The sequence below is a fragment of the Dioscorea cayenensis genome, chromosome 2 (assembly GCF_009730915.1).
Source record: "Dioscorea cayenensis subsp. rotundata cultivar TDr96_F1 chromosome 2, TDr96_F1_v2_PseudoChromosome.rev07_lg8_w22 25.fasta, whole genome shotgun sequence".
Taxonomy (NCBI): domain Eukaryota; kingdom Viridiplantae; phylum Streptophyta; class Magnoliopsida; order Dioscoreales; family Dioscoreaceae; genus Dioscorea; species Dioscorea cayenensis.
This window is the reverse complement of record NC_052472.1, coordinates 1865938-1888932: the sequence shown is the minus strand read 5'-3', so window position 1 is coordinate 1888932 and position 22995 is coordinate 1865938. Positions and strand designations below refer to the sequence as shown.

The window sequence follows — 22995 nt, the reverse complement described above, 5'->3', positions numbered from 1 at the left end:
TAATCAAAGTGGTATTAATTAATGCTATGTTCATGTATTTTTGGCATCTATCTTTAGATGATTGACATAAGGACTGGTTTTTCATTATTAGGAGGAATTGACTAATGTATGTTGATTTTTATCCTATTTGTAGAAGACATAAAAATGAGGAACTGGATCGAGTGGATGTATATATGATTTGTAGATGGGCGTAGATACATTAATCCCACAAATGGGTTGGAGTTGAGACATTTGTTGAATATGCTTGTCATCAACGGAATTTATGGATTGTGATAAAACAAGTGTCCCACATTGTACAAATGTCCAAAACAAGGCATCTTTGGCCCGATGAAAGTCAGAGTTGCACCTTACCAGAGATGGATTTGTCAAGGATTCACTATCAATGGGTTTTGCCATGGGGAAACCTTTTAGATATATCAAATCCTATGCAAACACAATGCAATTCATCTTTTATAGGAGAAGTAGAAGGATCAAATCTATATCACAACATGGTCATGGGTGCCATTGGTCTCTAATTTTGACCCAAATTATGGTGAAATACGAGGAGGAAACACCGGATCAAAAACTCAAAGATTATATGCCATGCTTCATGCATTGGAGTGAGCCATTGTGGCGGAGGTTGTTCTAAGCACTCACAGGTTGTCGACTATGACTAAGATTGTTGAATATCAAATCTGAGTTTCATATATGCGAGAAGTGTTATGATGCAATATTGCAATTAATGAATGAAGCATTACCAACGGATAATAAATTGGTTGGTGTTTTTATGAAACAGAAGTTTGTCTGTGAGTTAGGTTCTTCCTTGTGAGAAGATCCTTGTTGTATCAATGGATGCATGATATACTGGAATAACGATATTAATAGAAGAAGTTGCAAGTTTTGTGATCATCCTCGATATAAAAATAGACAAAGAGCATCTCCAAGAGGAAAAATTGATATACCATATCAAAAGATGTACTATTTTCCTCTTACGCTTCGCACTACAGAATTGTATGCTTGCGAAGTGACGGCTAAGTATATGAGGTGGCATGATGACACAATAAAAGATGGTGGTATGTGCCATCCATCGATGCACGGAGGCATGGAAACATTTTGATCGAACAAATCATCTTTTGCATTAGAGCGCTCGAAATGTAAGAGGCGGGATTATGTACGGATGGATTTCAACCATTTTGGGCACCGGGAAGCAATATTCTTGTTGGCCTATTATTGTGACACCATATAATTTGCCACCATGGATGTGCGTGAGAGGCTTACATGTTTTTGACTATTATTGTACCGGCCCAAGAAATCCGAAGCGAGTTAGATGTGTACTTGCAGACCTTTGCTAGCGAAATTAAAAAGATCTTTTGGAAAGTTGGTGTTCTCACATATGATGTTTCTAAGAGACATAATTTTCTAATGAGAGCTGCACTTATGTGGACCATTAGTGACTTTCTAGCATATGCAGATGTTGATGCGGGTGGAGTCACAGCGAGGCACAAAAGCTTGTCCATATTGTATGGATAAATCAAAAACATTTAGCCTTTTGAATGGTGGAAAAGTTTCTTGGTTTGATTGTCATACATCCAATTTCTACCCGGAACATCATACCTTTAGAAGAAATAAAAAATGATTTCATGAAGAATAGAATTGAAGATTCTCCATCTCCTCTTATGTTGTTGGAAAACAAGTTTTAAAAGCAGAAATTGAGGATTTAAAATTGAAGAAAGTAATGTGATCTTGGTGTTTGAACAATGGAATGCTCTATTTGTAAGTCATGTGGTTGGAACAAACCGCGGTATCTATAAGGGTCGTGTTGAGTCAGTAATCTAGGTCGCACATCGAGAAAAATGTTTTTGAGAATGTGTTTGATTTGATAGATGATGGATGTTGAAGGAAAAACAAAGGATAATGCAAAATCAAGAGAGGATATAAAAATTTATTGCAAGCATAAGGAGTTGGAGAAAAATGATTCAACGGGTAAATATCCCAAAGCTTGTTATAGTTTGAGCACACAGAGGTTGTGTGTGATTGGGTGACTAAAACTCAAGTTTTCGGATGGGTATGTTTCAAATATGGCAAGGTGTGTGGACATGCACAACATGTAAAAGCTTTGTTTGGGATAAAAAGTCATGATTGCCATGTGTTTATGCAGCGGTTAATTCAATTGCTTTTACGTGAATTATTGCCAATATCGTGTGGAAAGCATTAGGCTAAGGAGTTTGAGCTTGTTTTTAAAGACCCATACGCTGATCAGATTAAAGAAGAAGATATGATTAGACTCAAGAAAATATTCCTATGATTTTGTGCAAACTAGGACTGAATATTTCCTCCTAGCTTTTTGATTCTATGGAGCATCTTCCTATTCACTTACCTTGTAGAAGCAAGAGTCAGACCCGTTCAATATCGTTGGATGTATCCTTTTGAAAGGTATGTGAAAGTTAATAATTTATCATTTTTATTTATGAAAATGTTAATTTTTGAACTAATAAACATATTTAACCATGCGCTAGGTTCTTGCGGCAATTGAAGTTAAAAGTAACCAATAAAGCAAGGGTTGAAGGTTCAATTTGCAATGCATACTTGGTTTCAAGAAGTATCTACCTTTTGTTCTCATTACTTTTGAGCCTCACATTAACACAAAATTAAGAAAAAGTACCCTCGTAATGATGACGGAGGTGAGATGGGAAACATGTGAAGGAAATCTTTCTATATTTATTTTTATCCCGGTCGATCTTATGGATCTGACAAAAATCAAGATGGTTGACTGATGAAGAGTATAATGTCATACAGTAACTTTATGTCTTATTAAATTGTGATGAGATTCAACATTATGTCAAGTAAGCTTCTAGCGATAATTTAATAAACATATAATTCTATTACAATCATTCTTATTAATTAAGATTCTTAATTTGAAGGATATTTGTGGAAGAATTAAAGGTAAATGTGCCAAATATGATTGATGAGCAAGTTGATATGAAGCTCGAGGACCGAATTTGCTAATTGGTTTAGATATTATGTAAGTAACTTATAATTCTTTTATTATTTTTATGTTTTCAGGATATTAATTTTTATATTTATTTAATAGGTACATGATCCAAAACAATAATGTCACTAGTCAAATCATCAAGGATGTTGCTTTTGGGGCCTTTAAGAAATGTGATCAATTATCCTATATATTTTGTTAATGGGTTTAAATTCCATACAAACGATTATAGTGTGGGAAAATCAACAATCAACAGTGGAGTGTGCATCAAAGGTTCTAATTACGTGGAGCTATCAAGTGATTATTATGGTATTTTTAAAGGAAATTATCGAATTAGAGTATCCAGCACTTCCAATTAAAAAGGTTGTCCTCTTCAAGTGCGATTGGTTTGATCCAACTCCAAATGTTGGGAAAGAAAGTTCATAAGGACTACAATCTTGTTGATATCAACCATAAAAGAAGGTTTAACAAATATGAACCTTTCATTTTGGCGGAACAAGCACTTCAAGTCTATTATGCACCTTATCCAAGTATGAAGCGTGACAAAGTTGATTGGTGGGCTGTGTGTAGAATTAAATCAAGATCAGTTATTGAGATCCCTATAACTGATTTGCCATTCCAAGATGATGAAGTAGAAGTACATTCGATTGATATGATTGATGATGCAATAATACCTTTAAATGATTCAAATGGTGCTTTTGTTGATGTAGATGATGGACATGATGATGTTAACTTAGAAGATGCCGCTGAACCTAATTTACAAGAAACAAAAATGGAAGATGATGAAGATGCTGAAGATGATGACATGTCTGTTGATAGTGAATAGTGTTATTTTAGTTCTAATGCACTAAATATACTTTGCTTTTAACTTCACGTAGCATTTTTCAAGTCAAGTTTTTATTTTTATCTATTGAGTATAATTTGCTTTTTAAACCTTATGTAGCATTTTTCTATGTTATGTTTTTAATTTACGTAGTATATTGCTTTTTAACTTTTATGTAGGATTTTCTAAATTTTTTTCTTTATGATATTATTATGTATTTGCAATGCTTTATTTGAATTTGTTTATTGTTATTATGTCAATTTAGTAATTTTTGTAGACATGCCTAGAGGTAAAGGAAGGATTGGGCCATATCGAGGAGAAAGGTCTTGCGGGATGTACACTAATCCTACAAATGAAGAGAACTTAACAAAATCCCTCGTAAATGCCATTCAGCTTAATGATATAGCAACTGAGGCCCCTAATCCCACAAATGCATCATGTGATATTGCAAACAATGACCCAAATCATACAATTTCAACTCCTACTATATCCCAAGCTAGTAATGATCCATTTGATGCAATAGCTAATGGAGGTAGACTTCGCATCGTGGTTGTGAATGGATTGTAAGTATTTTTTTTTTATAATATGATTATATGTTATAATATATGAACACATTTACATGTTTATAATTATAACAGGTTAGAACCCTCTAGTAAATGTTCAGGTGTGATAACAAAGGTGTTCAAGCAAAAGGTGGACACTAATGGCTACATATGGAAAACAATTTCACAAGCTACAAAAGATTTTTATTTTGAGGAGTTTAGGGTATTTTTATTTTGAATTCAAGTTATTTATTCCATTCTATTTTCATTATTGAATATCAACAAGTTTATTGTTTTGCAGAAGCATTGTGTGTGGGATTCTTCAATGGAGGCTCAAGTGAAGGTGGCATGGGTTATCAAAGCTTCACAACGATACAGTGATTTTTTGCGAGATATAAGAAATTCTGAAAAGAAACCAGAATACATGTCTGATGATGTTTGGAGACATTGGAAAGCCTCTTGGGATAAACCTGAATTTAAGATGAAACGAGAAAAAAATTCAAATAACAGAAGGAGCATTGCAGGACCATCATCTCATACTGGAGGGTCAATATCTAATGTTGAACATGGCAAAAGACTAGTAAGTATAAATAGAATTTATTTGTATGATGAATGAATGCAATATAATAAAATTAACTTGCATGCTATATGAGTTTACGATTGTTGTAGTATAAGGTAAAGTACTTTATTTTTATTTATGTCTAAAATTACATTTGCTTTTATTGTTAACTAAATGATTATATCTAGTGAAAATGTATATGTTGTCAACGTTATAAGCATCTTCATTAGGATGAATGTGTTCACACCATGAGTGGTTATTTTTTTATTTTATTTATTACTACTAAAAAGCATGATGACAAACCTTGTTTACATATGGTTTTTTTTATTAATGTCTAAAATTTCATATGTTTTTATTCTTAAGTAAATAATCATAGCTAAAGCATATATTTTGTGTGTTATAGGCATCTTCATTAGGCCGTATGCCTACACCACATGAGTTGTTTCTTTTTACTCACACTAAGAAGCATGATGGACAAACTTTTATTGATGAAAAGTCTAAATCACTCAATGTAAGTTTTTAAAGTCTTTTAAATCATTAAGATTTTTCATTTTTCATAGTTTATTTGTAATTATTTATTTACATATTTTTATATTATGCATATAGGATAAAGTATTGAGCTTGAGAGAGGCACCGCAAACAATTTCTAGATCTAGAAATGATAATTCTCAACCAATAGATGAGGTCGCACTTTATTATGAGGCGGTTGGTGGTGAAAAAGAGAAGGGTGTATGGTCTTGGATCTCAAGCATCTTATTATTGTGGTGGTAATACAAATGCAAGCAAAATCAAGTACTAGCTCTTTTTGAATCACAAAAATCAAGAGGAGCTTCAAACCGGAGTTAGCAACTATGAAGAAGAAGATAGAGGCTCAAGATAATTTGATAGTTGATTTGAAAAAGAACAATTGAGATGTTGTGTAATCACATTGGTATGTCTCCTCTACATGGAACACAAAATTCAAGTAATAATCAACCAGAGGAGAGTGAAGGCACAAGAGATGGAAATGGAGATGGTGATGAAGATCCTGGACTTTTATAAATATTTGTGCTTTAATTGCTACTTTTTTTTGCTTGTCTAACTTTGGGTATTTTTTTTTGTATTGTTACTTGTTGATGTCTTACATTCTTATGTAGTGGTATTGTTGATATACTTAATACTTATGGATTGCTATATTTTATTTATAGTATAATTTATAAAAATATTAGAGATTGCTATTTTTAAATTATATTGAATTTGGGATTGAATGGATGTAGGTTCAATTAATTGTTTATTGAATGCCCAGGAATTTTAAATTTTTAACATTAAAATTAACCGGTATTACATGTGAATTTTTATAATTCACAAAAGCGCTACCTAGGGATTACCCAGGGATTTTATATTATTAATAGGATATTTACCCGGTGGTTTACCCAGTGATTTTCTATTTTTTAAAGATATATTTACCTAGTACTTACCCATTGATGTTTTCAGTGGGGACATTTACCCGAGATTCCTCGTGGGATTAATCCATGGGTAATTCCCCGGTATTTTTATTAAATCCCGTGAATTAATTAGCTAGGGATATCAATTATGTACCCAGAGATTGATCCGTGGGTAATTTACCTAGAGATATGAAATTCCGTGGGTAATGTTTTACCCATGAGCGATTTAGCTAGGGTCTCAAATCTCTGGGTATTTCCTGGGTAAACAGATTTACCCAGGGATTTTTATAGTGTTACCCACAAAATTGTCCGTGGGTAAATGGTTACTTTCTTGTAGTGATTGGTCTATGTATTGCTTGGTAAGCTTCCATGTGGCCTTTCAGAGAGAGACTTCGCAATTTGACCCACCTGATTTTCAAGGTTATGCAAAGAGGCGGTGTGGTTGCGAAGTGTAGCCTCGACTGATTCAAACCTAGTATTTGCAGATTGCACAAATCTAGCCAAGTGCTTCTCTAGGTCAGTCATTCGGGTTTCCAAACCTGAAACTCTGTTTTCCACCTGAGGGGCTTGTTGTTGTTGGAAACCCGGTGGCCCCATGGCCTTTTGTGGACCTTAATTACTCCATGAGAAATTGGGATGATTCTTCCAACCCAGATTGTTGGTATTGATATATGGGTTTCCTTGAGGTCTCATGCCATTAACTACAAAATCAACATTCTCCACCGAAGAAACATCACCAATAGAGATCGGGCAATCGGAGGCAGCATGTCCTCCACCGCACCTGGTGCAATTAGTCACGGCAGCTACTCAATTTGAAGTTAGAAGATCTAACTTTTTACTCAAATTTTCCACTTGGGCAGCCAATAAAGTTACCGCATCTATCTCATTGAGACCATCCACCTTTTTCTTCTCCCTAGCATTCCATTGGTAGCTGTTTAACCCCATTTCTTCAATCAACTGATGGGCCTCATCGGGGGTCTTGCTACCTAAGGTACCTCCTGGTGCCGCATCCAAGAGTAGCCTTGTACTCGGGTTCAAACCATTGTAAAAGGTTTGAACAATCATCCACTCCGGTAATCCGTGTTGCGGGCACTTCCTCAGGATCTCCTTGAACATTTCCCATGTCTCGAATAGAGACTCCAATTCCAACTGAACAAAGGATGAAATCTCATTCCTAAGTTTTGCTGATTTTCCGGGAGGAAAATAACGAGCTAGAAAAGCTTCCACCATCTCCTCCCACGTGGTAATTGATGCTCTAGGTAACGAGTGTAGCCACTGCTTTTCTCTTCCTTTTAGGGAAAATCGGAAGGCTCTCAATTTGATGGCATCATCCATCACCCCATTTATCTTCAGCATATCACACACCTCGAGAAAGCTCTCTATGTGACTGTTTGGATCCTCATCAGCCAAACCATTGAATTGTGTGGATTGCTACAACATGTGGATGAATGCCGGCTTCAGTTCGAAGTTTTGAGCTGTAATCAGGGGACGCACAATGCTTGATTGTGTCCCCAACATCGAAAGATCCGCATAATCGGATAATGTTCATCGTTGCTCATTCGTTTCTACCATGTTTTTCTGATTCTTACGCTTCCAAATTAAAGTTTGGATTAGACCTGTTCTTGCAGAGGCTCTTTCCCTTTTCTTCTAAGTGTACATTCAAGCTCGGGATCCCATTCAATCAATATTGAGGGATTCCCTCGGGTCATAACCTAGAGCTGCACCCATAAAGAAAGAAAAAAAAATCAGAACGATGATAGAATATGAAGATATGAAATAGAATGAAGTGTAAATAGATAAGAAAACAAAGTGCAAAGTATATCTAAACGCCTACCCCCCGGCAACGGTGCCGAAAACTTGACAAGGTCCAATTGCTTATATCCCGCAAGTGCACGGGTTTGTCGAAGTAATAATCCCGGGTGAGCGGGTATCGAATCCACAGGGAGTAGGAAATAAAAATACTTAATTCGATTCTTAACTATGTGAAAGATCAATGATGATGAGTGTGACAATGATTCAATTCTCAACAATAAAAGCAACAAGTAAGAGAGCAAAAGTAAAGAAAGGGGGTAAGGCAATCGATAAAGATGGGGTACTCGGATAATGCTCCGCCTAGGATAATTGTTTGAAGTGCAAGAACCCTCTATTATACTTCCTAATTAATGCAGTGGTGAGTCATGGAAATCCTTAATTACATAGTCCCAAATCTAAGGTCAACTATGCCTAACTCTATACATGTCCCGGAGGAGAAATCGAACAATCTCAACACCTCGCACTCGCATAGAGTTGCAATGAACTCTAGGGATTCCTTGTGATAAATCTCTTCCTAATTATAGACCTAACCCTTTGGTCCAGGTGGAAGGTCCCTAACCACTATTGAGCCCTAGATACTAACATCACCTCAATGCTTCACTCCGTTGCACGCGCAACTAAGCCCCAGCAGAAGTTTATCCCTTAGACCATTCACCCTATTATGGCCGCAAAGAACTCGAGGAACGGAGGTAGAATCTATCACGTCAGAGGGGAAAGAGACACTCCTGTACCTCTCGACTCACCCTCTCAACCCTCTCCAACCTACCTTTGTCTAACGCTTGTGGTGTGTCACTCACTCACAAGATTACCAACGAGAACTCTCAACCCTAGTGTCGCTCTAAGGGAAATGTTCATACAATCAAGCATTCAAGGTTGGATCTCACAATCAACATCAATTTATTGAAAGCATAATAAAGAGATTCAATGAAACAAATACATCCTAGGGTTCACAATACCCAAGTACCCACTAGGGGTTTAGCTCTCCATGGAGCTAAGTACAATCAAGGAAATAGAATGTAAAAGCAATGAATCCATAAAGAAACCCCCTCGATAGTTGTGTCGATGATCTTGTGGAAAGTCCTCTACTCGTCGTCCAAGGATTCCCTCGTCCGGTATAGGATACGCCTCGATGGAAGCTCTCCTACCAACCTTCTTCCTAAGGAATGACGATGTTAGAGCCGAAGCCCTCTCTCAAGTTGGGGAAAAGATGGAGAAAAGAATACTAAAATCGTGGCTGATTCGGCTTTAAATAGGGCTGGAATCGGGCGACTACACCGGCGTGGATGCTTCACGCGCCCGTGCGGAATTTCCACACGGGCATGGATAATTTCCACACGCCTGTGCGGATCCTCTAAACTCCTGTTTTCTCGGCCGGCTGTGAATAGTGTTGTTACAGTACTTGCTACCGTGTTGCTACAGTGCTCTGCTACATTATCCGGCCTGAATAGCTTCCCGAATCCATACTTTCATCGGAGTAACGCAAACGGGCACACCTTCACGTCGTGGATCACTTGCTTCTTCAATGATAGGTACATTGGTGGAGGTCTTGTTCTATGTGCATAAGTCGGAATGCTCGAGTGTGACTGCCTTTGTGCCCCTCCAAATGGATGTGCCAAACTCGAATAAGAGGAGGTTGGCACACACTCTAGCATCTCACATCGACCTATGTCTTCGCGTTTGAACCTTAGCAAGATTTCCTCCAAAATCGGTGCATTGTAATCCACATTGGCTTCTTTCCTTCATACTTGGCCTCACAACCCTACATGCACGAAAGTAACATAAAAACACACATATTAGTATAAAAACCTGAGAAATGTAATGCTCAACATAAGGAATGAATGCTTCGCATTCATATCGCACAAGCACTTATCAAACTCCCCCACACTTAAGCTTTTGCTTGTCCTCAAACAAAAATTAAAATGTTATGTGCATCAATGAAGAAAATATTGAAAGTGCTTGGCCTTAGGTTCACCAAAATATACAGAGAGAGTATTCTACAAGTGAGGGAAATTTCAACACTAAATACAAAAAATCAATGCTCTAGCTAAAAACATGAATCAAAAAGGAAACAAAACCCGAAGTCGTGTACGTGTGTGAACTCACTCAAGTCAACCCAAAGTATACTCCTCAAAGTTCTAAGTACAAGGGACTTATTTATCTACAAAAGTGACAACAATTTCAAAGATGGTAGTAGCTTCACACATCCTCTAAGGTCGTCCTTTCCAAAGCTGCCGCTAAGGTGGCTTTCATACTTTCGAAGTGGTAGCTCTTTCTACCGGAGTGGTAGCTTTCATTCATCCTATGAGATAGCTCTTTCTCTCATTAGGGCATAACTAGTATCCGACTTATGAGAGTAGCTTCATACTTAATAGATGGTAGCTCTTTCCACACAACAAGCACAAATAAAAAATAAAACTATTTTTTTTTTAGAATTTAACACAAGAAAAAACTATAACTAGCCCCTTTAACATCGAACTTGAGTTTCCAAAAGAGTTTAAAAAGTGAGTAGTGCACTAAGTGTAAATCGGGCAAAAACCCCCCACACTTAAGTTGTACATTGTCCCCAATGTACACATTGAAGCTCACTCAAAATATATATCATTCAAAAGCAAATGTGGGAGAAGCAACCAAAACAATACTCCCCTGAGTCCTAGTGTTGCGTTTGATGAAGCTAATTCCATGGGAGTAGTGTTTCGACGGGTTGTGAAGCTCACACGGCCAAGTGCCTCAGCACATTGGCCGTGCCCATGACTAAGTCTCAATTCCCAAGCAGACAAGACCATCTGCACGTATACACGAGGGGGTTCAGTGAAGCTCAATAAAAACAAAATATCTCGAGAATATATAAAAGATAGACAATGAATACAACTCGAGATGCAAAATGAAAATAAACTCAGAACAAGAATCCTTTCTTAGTGAACAAGTCTAAAATAAAATGCATAAAAGAAAAAGAACTAAAAATCAAATGTCGGTGTCAGCCCTCGGGCTCAGGTGCTGCTGCTGCTGCTGGTGAAGCCACAAATAGTGGATCCACCGGTACCGGGGTAGGGGATGAGGGTGCCGGAGGAACTGAGGGTCTGGATCTCAATAGATCTCGTAGAAAGTCGAACCGGGCCATAAGATCCAGTATCATCGAGCTGATCAGAGTAGTGCGGAGCTCCGCCATCTCGGTCTGAATCTCCCTCACAACTCTCTCAAGCCTCTCAATATGGTCATAAGCTCGAGGACCCTGTGCTGCTGGAGGTCTGGGAATCTGTGGGGAACCCTCCGCAGTAACTCCTTCGCTCCTGGCGGTCTCTGGGGTAGCTGTAGCAAGAATATAGACCCCTGGCCCACATCTCCGTACCAACCCCATCATCCTGATAGTATCAAACGCAAGAGGTGTAGGTGCAACTATCCTCTCAGCACCACGTAAAGCATCCCCCAAACCCATTCCCAAAATGAGCATGGTAATATAGGGGCCAGCAAATAATAAACCCACTCTCACAGACTGACCCTGGTACCTCAGAATATCTGCTAATATGCACCCCAAGTGAATCGGCACATTGCAGGCCATGGAGTATAAAAAGAGAAGATCCTGCTTGGTTAGAGCAGATGTGTTATCGACTCGACCTGACACAGATTTGCTGATAACTGCGTGTACATACCTGTATCTCGACCAGGATAGGCTAGTGGACTTCGACAATCCCGGTTCATACTCCCCATGTCCACACAGAATCCTATACGCATGATGTGGAGTCACTGATACTGGAAAATCAGCTGGTAATTGTCCATACTCTGATATACCAGTATAAGCGATATCGTATAGGCCCGTCCGAATCGAAAACTCAGTGACACTCATGGAAAATGGATGTCCAAATGCCCGAAACTGTATAGCATCCATAGTGTCAAATCTCCCATGCATCAACCGAAACTCAAAAGACGCTAAAACCTCGAGCGTCAATACGTGGTAAGCTGGCTCACTGATCGTCAGTAGCCTCCTCCAGCTTCATACTGCTAGCATCTCATCAATTTCATTAGCCACCTCGTCACCCCGCTGAATATCTCTCAGCACTTGCAAATCTGCGAAACAACTCTGACCAAAATCGAGGGCTGAAAGTCTCTCAAATCGAGTCTGATGCTCGGGATTTGAGAAATCCAAGTGTAGTGGCTCGGGTGAGGTGACTCTGAGATGCTTTACTTCGTTCTTCTTCACGCGAGGTGCCATATCTGTCGTACAAAAGAAGAAAACGATCAAAGAAAATCAAAAGCAGTATACTGCAGAATTCCACACGGGGTTGTGGAAATTACCGACGCCCGTTTAGATCTGTAGGGCGTGAAAGTCCCGCACGGGTGCACAACAACTCTCAAAAATTCAACTTAGAACTGCGTCCAGATGCTTTCTAAACTTACACCATGCATTTTAAAAATGAAAATTCGCAATTAAAGATATTTAATCTGTGAAAAACAAGAGTTGGCGAAGAAAAGAGGATGAAAAGGTTACCGAAGAAATAAATGTGAAAACTTTGAAAATCGGTACGATATGTGAAGCAAAATCCTCGAAAACGACAATGTGCGGCCGAAAAGATGATCAGAAGTAGTTTCCAGGCGACTGGAGATGAAGAATGAGATGGATCACAAGGTTTTTAAGGAAAATATCGCGTCTCTTGGAATTCTGTGCATCCACACAGGCGTGCAGAAATTACCCACGCCCGTGCGCTTCATTACAAAAGAGCCACAGGGGCGCACGCACGCCCCTCGGCGCTCTCGGGAAAACACTCCTTCGACTCTGACTGCTATCGCATGGGCGTATGGAAAATACCCACGCCCGTGCATCCGACCCACAGGGGAAGCCGCACGCCCCTGTGGTTTCTCTGGACATCCGAGAAAAATACCAAGTGTTATACACGCCCGTGCGGAAATTCCCCACAGGCGTGGACATTCACATGCCCAACTCACATGGGCAGCCGCACGCCCCTGTGTTTTCTTAGAATGGAGAGACCTCCTCTACAGAGTTTTGCACGGGCGTGTGGAAATTACCCATGCCCGTGCATGGTTCACAAGGTCACCCACAAGGGCGAGTCCACGCCCCTGTGTGCTCTCGGGAAAATTCGCCAAACCCTGCAGGAATTCACACGTCCGTGAGGAAAATTACCCACGGGCGTGTGACAATCGCATGGTCGTTCACAGGGGCAACCGCACGACACTGTGCCTTCTCTGGATGAGCTCGTAGTGCAACTCCACGGGCGTGCGGAAATTCCACACGACCGTGTGTTCTCTCTGGATGACTTAGAAAAATCTGCAGGCTCTGCAGAAAATTTTTGAACATGTTTACACATTCAAAGCCTGCCCAATTATGCAAAATTTACCAGTGAAAAAACATGAAATAAGGCTCAAACGACCATACTTCGCCAATTCCCCTTGAAAACAAATGATAAAAACTCAAAGCCCACAAGAAAATCATAGCACAAGCATCTAAAATCAAGACACCAACACTTAACAAGTTATTCATGCAAACAAACTAAACTAAAGCTAAGAAAATAGTAAACACTTGGGTTGTCTCCCAAGAAGCGCTTTTTTAACATCACTAAGCTCGACGTACCTTGTCTTACCTCACGGGGGTTCATGAATGAAAGTTGCCCTCTTACCCATGACTTGAAAGCATGATGTGCAAAGTCTCTTGAGAGCATTATGTCCAACTTCTTCGGTTCACATACGTCTCCAACAGCCTTGGAGTGTTTTCAGTGGCGTCTCCTAGCCCTCTTTATTTTCCGGAGCACCTTCTTCAAGATCCCCGAGGTAGATGGTACTTCTTCCGTCGGTCCAAGCATCATTACATCTTCATGTCCCTCCTCTTGGTCTAACAAACCTTCATACGGATCCGGATTGAACATCTCATGTATGTATTCATTAACAATCTCATTAGTAGTGTCTAGAAAATATAAAGTATCATCGAAATCGAGAGAATGCCGCATGGCCTCAGTAAGGCGGTATGTGAGCTTGTCATCTCCAACTCTCAATGTGAGCTCTCCGCCGTCCATGTCAATTAATGCTTTGGAAGTCCACAAGAACGGTCTCCCAAGTACTACAAAGTCAACCGGAAAAATGTACTTGTCCACCTTGACAAGCACATCTTCAATGATGCCTCTCGGATGTCGCACTGTTCGGTCCGCTAGTTGCAAAGTCATACGAGTAGGCCTAGGCTCGCCCAAGCCTAGCTTTTGAAAGAAGGTTTATGGCATGACGTTGATACTACCCCTGAGTCCGCCAATGCCATTTCTTCACCAAGATTGCCAATATTACACGGAATGATGAAGCTTCTCGGGTCTTTCTTCTTGTTCGGCATGTTCTTTTGCAATACCGCCAAGCATGAAGCATCTAAAATCACTGAAGCACTCTCCTCCAACTTCCTCTTGTTAGTCAACAAGTCTTTCAAGAACTTTGCATACATAGGCATTTGGGCCAATGCCTCAACAAAAGGAATATTAATGTGGAGTTGCTTGAACAAACTCAGGAACTTCTTGTACTGTTCATCCCCTTGGTCATTTTTCAATCTAAAGGGATAAGGGATTCTTGGCTTGAAAGGTGGGGGTACCACCTCTTTCTCTTTGCTCATCCCCTCTTCCACTTCTATAACCTCGGGTGCGTGTTGTTTGGCATCTCACTTGGAAGCCTACCTTCAACCTCACGACCACTTCTCAAAGTGATCGCCTTTACGTGCTCTCTAGGATTGGTCTCTGTATTGCTTGGTAAGCTTCCATGTGGCCTTTCAGAGAGAGACTTCGCAATTTGACCCACCTAATTTTCAAGGTCATGCAAAGAGGCGGTGTGGTTACGAAGTGTAGCCTCGACTAATTCAAACCTAGTATTTGTAGATTGCACAAATCTAGCCAAGTGCTTCTCTAGGTCAGTCATTCGGGTTTCCAAACCTGAAACTCTGTTTTCCACCTGAGAGGCTTGTTGTTGTTGGAAACCCGGTGGCCCCATGGCCTTTTGTGGACCTTAATTACTCCATGAGAAATTTGGATGATTCTTCCAACCCGGATTGTAGGTATTGCTATATGGGTTTCCTTGAGGTCTCATGCCATTACCTACAAAATCACATTCTCCACCGAAGAAACATCACCAATAGAGATCGGGCAATCGGAGGGAGCATGTCCTCCATCGCACCCGGTGCAATTAGTCATGGCAGCTACTCTATTTGAAATTAGAAGATCTAACTTCTTACTCAAATTTTCCACTTGGGCCGCCAATGAAGTTACCGCATCTATCTCATGGAGACCGGCCACCTTTTTCTTCTCCCGAGAATTCCATTGGTAGCTGTTTAACCCTATTTCCTTAATCAACTGACGGGCCTCATCGGTTGTCTTGCTACCTAAGGTACCTCCTCCTGTCGCATCCAAGAGTTGCCTTGTACTCGGGTTCAGACCATTGTAAAAGATTTGAGCAATCATCCACTCCGGGAATCCGTGTTGCGGGCACTTCCTCAGGAGCTCCTTGAACCTTTCCCATGCCTCGAATAGAGACTCCTATTCCAACTGAACAACTGATGAGATCTCATTCCTAAGTTTTGCTGATTTTCCGAGAGGGAAATAACGAGCTAGAAAAGCTTCCACCATCTCCTCCCACGTGGTAATTGACGCTCTAGGTAACGAGTATAGCCACTGCTTTTCTGTTCCTTTTAGGGAAAATCGGAAGGCTCTCAATTTGATGGCATCATCCATCACCCCATTTATCTTCAGCATATCACACACCTCGAGAAAGCTCTCTATGTGACTGTTTGGATCCTCATCAGCCAAACCATTGAATTATGCGGATTGTTGCAACATGTGGATGAATGCCGGCTTCAGCTCGAAGTTCTGAGCTGTAATCGGGGGACGCACAATGCTTGATTGTGTCCCCAACACTGAAGGTCTGGCATAATCAGATAATGTTCGCTGTTGCTCATTCTGTTCTACCATATTTTCAGATTCTTCTGCTTCCAAATCAGCTGGATTAGACTATTCTTGCATAGGCTCTTTCCCTTTTCTTATAAGTGTACGTTCAAGCTCAGGATCCCCTTCAATCAATATTGAGGGATTCCCTCGGGTCATAACCTGGAGCTGCACCCAAAAAGAAGGAAAAAGAAATCAGAACGATGATAGAATAAGAAGATATAAAATAGAATGAAGTGTAAATAGCTATGAAAACAAAGTGCAAAGTATCTCTAAACGCCTAATCCCCGGCAACGGCGCCGAAAACTTGACAAGGTCCAATTGCTTATATCCCACAAGTGCACGGGTTTGTCGAAGTAGTAATCCTGGGTGAGCGGGTATCGAATCCACAGGGAGTAGGGAATAAAAATACTTAATTCGATTCTTAACTATGTGAAAGATCAATGATGATGAGAGTGACAATGATTCAATTCTCAACAATAAAAGCAACAAGTAAGAGAGCAAAAGTAAAGAAAGGGGGTAAGGCAATCGATAAAGATGGGGTACTCGGATAATGCTCCGTCTAGGATAATTGTTTCAAGTGCAAGAACCCTCTATTATACTTCCTAATTAATGCAGTGGTGAGTCGTGGAAATCCTTAATTACATAGTCCCAAATCTAAGGTCAAATATGCCTAACTCTATACATGTCCCGGAGGAGAAATCGAACAATCTCAACACCTCGCACTCGCATAGAGTTGCAATGAACTCTAGGGATTCCTTGTGATAAATCTCTTCCTAATTATAGACCTAACCCTTTGGTCCAGGTGGAAGGTCCCTAACCACAATTGAGCACTAGATACTATGATCACCTCAACGCTTCACTCCGTTGCAAGCGCAACTAAGCCCCAGCGGAAGTTCATCCCTTAGACCATTCACTCTATTATGGCCGCAAAGAACTCGAGGAAATGAGGTAGAATCTATCACGTCAGATGGGAAAGGGGACGCTCCTGTACCTCTCGTCTCACCCTCTCAACCTTCTCCAACCTACCTTTGTCTAATGCTCGTGGTGTGTCACTCACTTACAAGATTACCAACGAGAACTCTCAACCCTAGTGTCACTCTAGGGGAAATGTTCATACAATCAAGCATTCAAGGTTGGAACTCATAATCAACATCAATTTATTGAAAGCATAATAAAGAGATTCAATGAAAGAAATACATCTTATGGTTCACAATACCCAAGTACCCACTAGGGGTTTAGCTCTCCATGGAGCTAAGTACAATCAAGGAAATAGAATGTAAAAGCAATGAAATCCATAAAGAAACCCCCTCCATAGTCGTGTCGATGGTCTTGTGGAAAGTCCTCTACTCGTCGTCCAAGGATTCCCTCGTCTGGTATAGGATACGCCTCGATGGAAGCTCCCCTACCAACCTTCTTCCTAAGGAATGACGATGTTAGAGCCATAGAACCTGTCCAAAACCTTGGCCAATACTCCTCAAAACCCTAGCCGAAGCCCTCTCTCAAGTTGGGGAAAAGATGGAGAAAAGAATACTAAAATCGGGGCTGATTCGGCTTTAAATAGGGCTGGAATCGGGCGACTACACGGGCGTGGATGCTTCACGCGCCCGTGCGGAATTTCCACACGGGCGTGGATAATTTCCACATGCCCGTGTGGATCCTCTAAACTCCTGTTTTCTGGGCCGGCTGTGAACAGTGCTGTTACAGTACTTTCTACAATGTTGCTACAGTGCTCTGCATCAATATCCGGCCTGAGTAGCTTCCGGAATCTATACTTTCATCGGAGTAACGCAAACGGGCTCACGTTCACGTCGTGGATCACTTTCTTCTTCAATGATAGGTACGTTGGTGGAGCTCTTGTTCTATGTGCATAAGTCGGAATGCTCGAGTGTGACTGACTTTGTGCCCCTCCAAATGGATGTGCCAAACTCGAATACGAGGAGGTTGGCACACACTCTAGCATCTCACATCGACCTATGTCTTCGCGTTTGAACCTTAGCAAGATTTCCTCCAAAAGCGGTGCATTGTATTCCACATTGGCTTCTTTCCTTCATACTTGGCCTCACAACCCTACCTGCACGAAAGTAACATAAAAACACACATATTAGTGTAAAAACCTGAGAAAAGTAATGCTCAACATAAGGAATGAACGCTTCGCATTCATATCACACAAGCACTTATCAGGGCCAATGCCTCAACAAAAGGAATATTGATGTGGAGTTATTTGAACAAACTCAGGAACTTCTTATACTGTTCATCCCCTTGCTCATTCTTCAATCTAGAGGGATAAGGGATTCTTGGCTTCAAAGGTGGGGGTGCCTCTGGTACGTGTTCATTGGGCTTCTCACTCGGAAGCTTACCCTCAACCCCATGACCACTTCTCAAAGTGATCGCCTTCACATGCTCTCTAGAATTAGTCTCAGTGTTACTCAGCAAGCTTCCTTGTGGCCTTTCCGATAAGGACTTCGCAATCTACCTTACTTGATTTTCAAGATTATGCAAAGAGGCGGTGTGGTTGGGAAGTGTAGCCTCAACTGTTTAGAACCTTGTATCAGATGACTGCACAAACCTAGTTAAGGCCTTCTCCAAAATGTTCATTCGGGTCTCCAAACCTAAAACTTTGCTTTCCATGTTTGGGGCTTGTTGTTGTTGTTGGAAACCTGGTGGCCCCATGGCCTTTTGTGAACCTTGGTTGCTCCACAAGAAATTAGGATGACTCTTCCAACCCGGATTGTAGGTGTTGCTATATGGATTTCCTTGATTCCTCATAGCATTACCTACAAAATCGACATTCTCAACCGAAGATGCATCACCAATAGAGATCGGGCAATCGGAGGGAGCATGTCCTCCACCGCAGCCGGTACAAGTAGTCACGGCCGCCACTTTATTCAAAGATAGGAGATTTAACTTCTTACTCAATGATTCCACTTGAGCCGCCAATGAGGTTACTGCATCTATCTCATGGAAGCCGCCCACTTTTTTCTTTCTCCCTAGCATTCCATTGGTAGCTGTTTAACCCCATTTCTTCAATTAGTTGGCGGGCCTCACAAGGGGTCTTGCTACCTAAGGTACCTCTTGATGCCGCATCCAAGAGTTGCCTTGTACTCGGATTTAAACCGTTGTAAAAAGTCTGAACAATCATCCACTCTGGGAAACCATGTTGCGCGCACTTTCTTAAGAGCTCCTTGAAACTTTCCCACGTCTCAAATAGAGACTTCAATTCCAATTGTAAAAAGGATGAGATCTCATTCCTAAGCTTTGCACATTTTCAAGGAGGGAAATATCGGGCACGAAAAGCTTCTACCATCTCCACCCATATGGTAATCGAGGCTCTAGGTAATGAGTGTAGCTACTGCTTCACTTTCCCCTTTAAGGAAAATGGGAAGGCTTCAGCTTGATGGCATCATCCGTCACCCCGTTTATCTTCGGCATATCACACACCTCGAGAAAGTTCTCTATATGACTGTTTGGATCCTCATCGACCAAACCATTGAACTGTGCGGATTGCTGCAACATGTGGCTGAATGCCCGCTTCAGTTCGAAGTTCTGAGCTGTAATCGGGGGATGCACAATGCTCGATTGTGTCCACAACACTAAAGGTCTGGCATAATCAGATAATGTCGGCTACTGCTCATTCTGTTCTACCAGGTTTTTAGACTCTCCCACTGCCAAATCAGCTAAATTAGAATGTTCTTGCACAAGTTCTTTCCCTTTTTCTTCTAAGTGTATGTTCGAGCTCAGGATCTCCTTCAATCAATACCGAAGGGTTCCCTCGGGTCATAACCTGGAGCTGTACCAAAAGAAAGAAAACAAAATCAAAATGATGATAGAAAAGAAGATATGAAATAGAATAAATGAATAGCTAAGAAAACAAAGTGCAAAGTATCTCTAAATACCTACTCCCCGGCAACGGTGCCAAAAACTTGACACGTCCGTATATGCGTATAAACCGCAAGTGCACGGGTGTCGAAGTAATAATCCTATATGAGTGGGTATCGTATCCATAGAGAGTAGGCAATAAAGACACTTAAGTTGTTTCTTAACTAATGTGGAGGATGAATAGTGATAAGTGACAAAATATGAAATAACGGAAATAAAAGCAACAAGATAGAGGGCACAAGTAAAGGAGAAGATAAGGTAATCGATATATGGGGTTCCCGGATATTGATCCGCCTAGGACAATTGTTTTAATTGCAAGAACCCTCTATTATATTTCTTAATTGATGCAACAATGAGTCGTGGAAATCCTTAATTATATGATCCCAAATCTAAGGTCAACCATGCCTAACTCTATACATGTCCCGGAGGAGAGATTGAATAACCTCTCAACCTCGCTCTCGCATAGAATTACAATGAGCTCTAGGGATTCCAAGTGATAAACCCTATTCCTATGTATAGACCTAACCCTTTGGTCTAGGTGGAAGATGTCAATCCACAATTAAGCCCTAGGTGGGTAAATCACTTCAACGCTTCACTCTGTTGCACTCGCAACTAAGCCCCAGTAGAAAGTCATCACTTAGCACATTCACTCTACTATGGCCACAAAGAACTCTTGGAATGTGGAGGTGATTGATTACCCGTAAGTGTACAGGGTCGCCAAGTAATACCTTGAGCAAAAGCCCAAGGATCGTATTCCACAGGGTTAAGGAGCTCCTATTACTCCTCCATCACTCACTTTCTAACCTTACAATTCAAGCATGGTATACTAATCTAATACAAGCAAGATTGTAAATAAAACACAAGTGTAACAACTCCAAGTCAAGCAAGAAAATCACAAGAGCAATGATGATAAGAATAGGCCTAGGGATGAGGATTCCCAAGAGGGGTCATCAAGATATAAAGATGCATGAAAATACATGGCACGCGTGATTTAGACCGACGGATCTCAATAATAGTTCAACCCCAATTTCTCGGTGGCTAAACCCTAATCCTGTACAAATGGAGATCATGCAACAAGGAACACTTAACGATGACAAGGATCTCTCCTTAGTAAATGCATAAATGACACTCCCTAGTCCGAATGATGAAGAGGAGAGAGAATGCCGGCCGAATGATGCTTCTTCTAGCCCTAGAGATGCCGAATGCTTCCCCTCCTTTGATGATGAGGCTTCCCCTTTAAGTTCAAGCTCTTGATCTTCCCAAGCTTCAAGCCAAACTCTCCCAAAGAATGGTGTCTTCGTTTCTCTCCTTCCTCCAAGTGATGGCTGCCCAAAAAAAAACTTCAAAAGTCTACCCAAGAGTCTCCAAGAAGTCCAGCCAAAAAGTCCCCCATCTTTCTTCAAAAATCCCTCTATATACCACTCATCATACCCCCTTGATGGCATCCATCCCGAGTGCTATACCACTCCCTATGGCCCCCATCCTGAGTGTTATACCAAGTGCTATACCACTCCCTATGGCCTCCATCCTGAGTGCTATGCCACTCGCTATGGCCTCCATCCTGAGTGCCATACCACTCGCTATGGAGCTCAACATTGACACTATTTGGGGTAGACAAACTCCATCAAGTAAATATCTTCTATTATAGCTACAGTGATCATCCCGGGATCTATACCGGGCAGCATTGAGGCCGTATGCTATGATCCAAATCCTGACTTGAAACTCTGCATGTGCTACAGTGACATCTACAGTAATCTTGGTGCAATTTTGGTGCTGCAGTAATCTTGCTACAGTGAATGCCTATAGTGCCGCACCATGGTTTTCTTCTCTTTTTCACCCAAATCATATCCTCATGTCATCCATGGTATTCCCATGCCCTGCAAAGCAAATAACACACGATTAAGCACAAAACGGGCATCAATTCTAATGAAAATACATGCTAGAGGTAACAAATACATACACTCAAATACGTACATTTAGACACTTATTAGGAGGCGGGATAGATCACACTGGAGGGGAAAGGGGATGCTCCGCTACCTCTCGACTCACCCTCTCAACCCTCTCCAATCTAGCTTTGTCTAACTCTCATGGTGTGTCACTCACTCACAAGAGTTACCAACAAGAACTCTCAACCCTAGTGTCACCACAGGGGAGTATTCATACAATCAAGTCTCCAAGATTTTAACACACAATAAACATCAATTACTTGAAAGCATAATAAAGAGATTCAATGAAACGAATACATCCTAGGGTTCACAAATACCCAAATATCCACTAGGGCTTTAGCTCTCCATGGATCTAGATACAATCAATGAAATCGAATGTAAAAACAAAGCATCCAAAGAAAAATGCCTCGTAAGTCATGGCAATGGTCTTGTGGAGAGTCCTCTACTCGTCGGAAGGGTCCCTTTGTCCGGCCTAGGATACACCTCGCAGGATTGGTGCTAACGAAAGCTCTCCCACTAACCTTCTTCCAAACGGCGTGCAATGTCAGAGCCGTATAACCTCTCCAAGGCCCTAGCCAATACATCTCAAAACCCTAGCCGCTGCCCTCTATCAAGTTAGGGAAAAAATGGAGAAAAGAATGCTGAAATCAGGGCTTAAATCGGCTTTTAAAGGGATGGAATCGGGAATCCACACACCCATGTGGGTGCCCCTGTGGATTTTTCACACCGGCGTGTGGAATTTCCACATGTCCGTGTGGATTCTCTGTTTTCCTATTTTCTTGGTCGGCTGTAAACAGTACTACTGCATTATTTTTACTATAGTATTTTCTAGAATACCCTGCTACTGTACCGGCCTAAAATACTCCCGAATCCATACTTTCATCGAGGTAACGCAAACGGGCACACATTTACGTCGTGGATCACCTTGCTTCTTTAATAACAGACATGTTGGTGGAGATCTTGTTCTATATGCACAAGTTGGAATGCTTGAATGTGACTGCCCTTATACCCCTCCAAATAGTTGTGCTAACTCGAGTACGATGAGGTTGGCACACATTCCTGCATCTGGAACCCGACCTATGTCTCGCGTTTGAACCTTAGCAAGATTTCCTCCAAATTAGTGCATTAC

At 41.0% G+C, this 22995-nt stretch overlaps 1 protein-coding gene and 3 non-coding genes across 4 annotated transcripts; all 4 read left to right on the top strand.

Moving 5' to 3' along the window:
• Positions 1 to 3740: 3740 nt before the first annotated feature.
• LOC120279379 lies at positions 3741 to 5122 on the top strand. The gene is made up of 6 exons (XM_039286315.1): positions 3741 to 3786; positions 4069 to 4354; positions 4430 to 4556; positions 4635 to 4913; positions 5003 to 5008; positions 5111 to 5122. Exons 1-6 carry the CDS (start codon positions 3741 to 3743, stop codon positions 5120 to 5122), a joined length of 756 nt encoding a protein of 251 aa, XP_039142249.1.
• Positions 5123 to 7391: 2269 nt separating this feature from the next.
• On the top strand, positions 7392 to 7498 carry LOC120281013. Its single transcript, XR_005542478.1, has one exon. It is a non-coding gene; the product is annotated as a small nucleolar RNA R71 (small nucleolar RNA).
• Positions 7499 to 15571: 8073 nt separating this feature from the next.
• On the top strand, positions 15572 to 15678 carry LOC120280956. The gene has a single exon (XR_005542460.1). It is a non-coding gene; the product is annotated as a small nucleolar RNA R71 (small nucleolar RNA).
• Positions 15679 to 19193: 3515 nt separating this feature from the next.
• LOC120281940 lies at positions 19194 to 19300 on the top strand. Its single transcript, XR_005542845.1, has one exon. It is a non-coding gene; the product is annotated as a small nucleolar RNA R71 (small nucleolar RNA).
• Positions 19301 to 22995: the final 3695 nt, after the last annotated feature.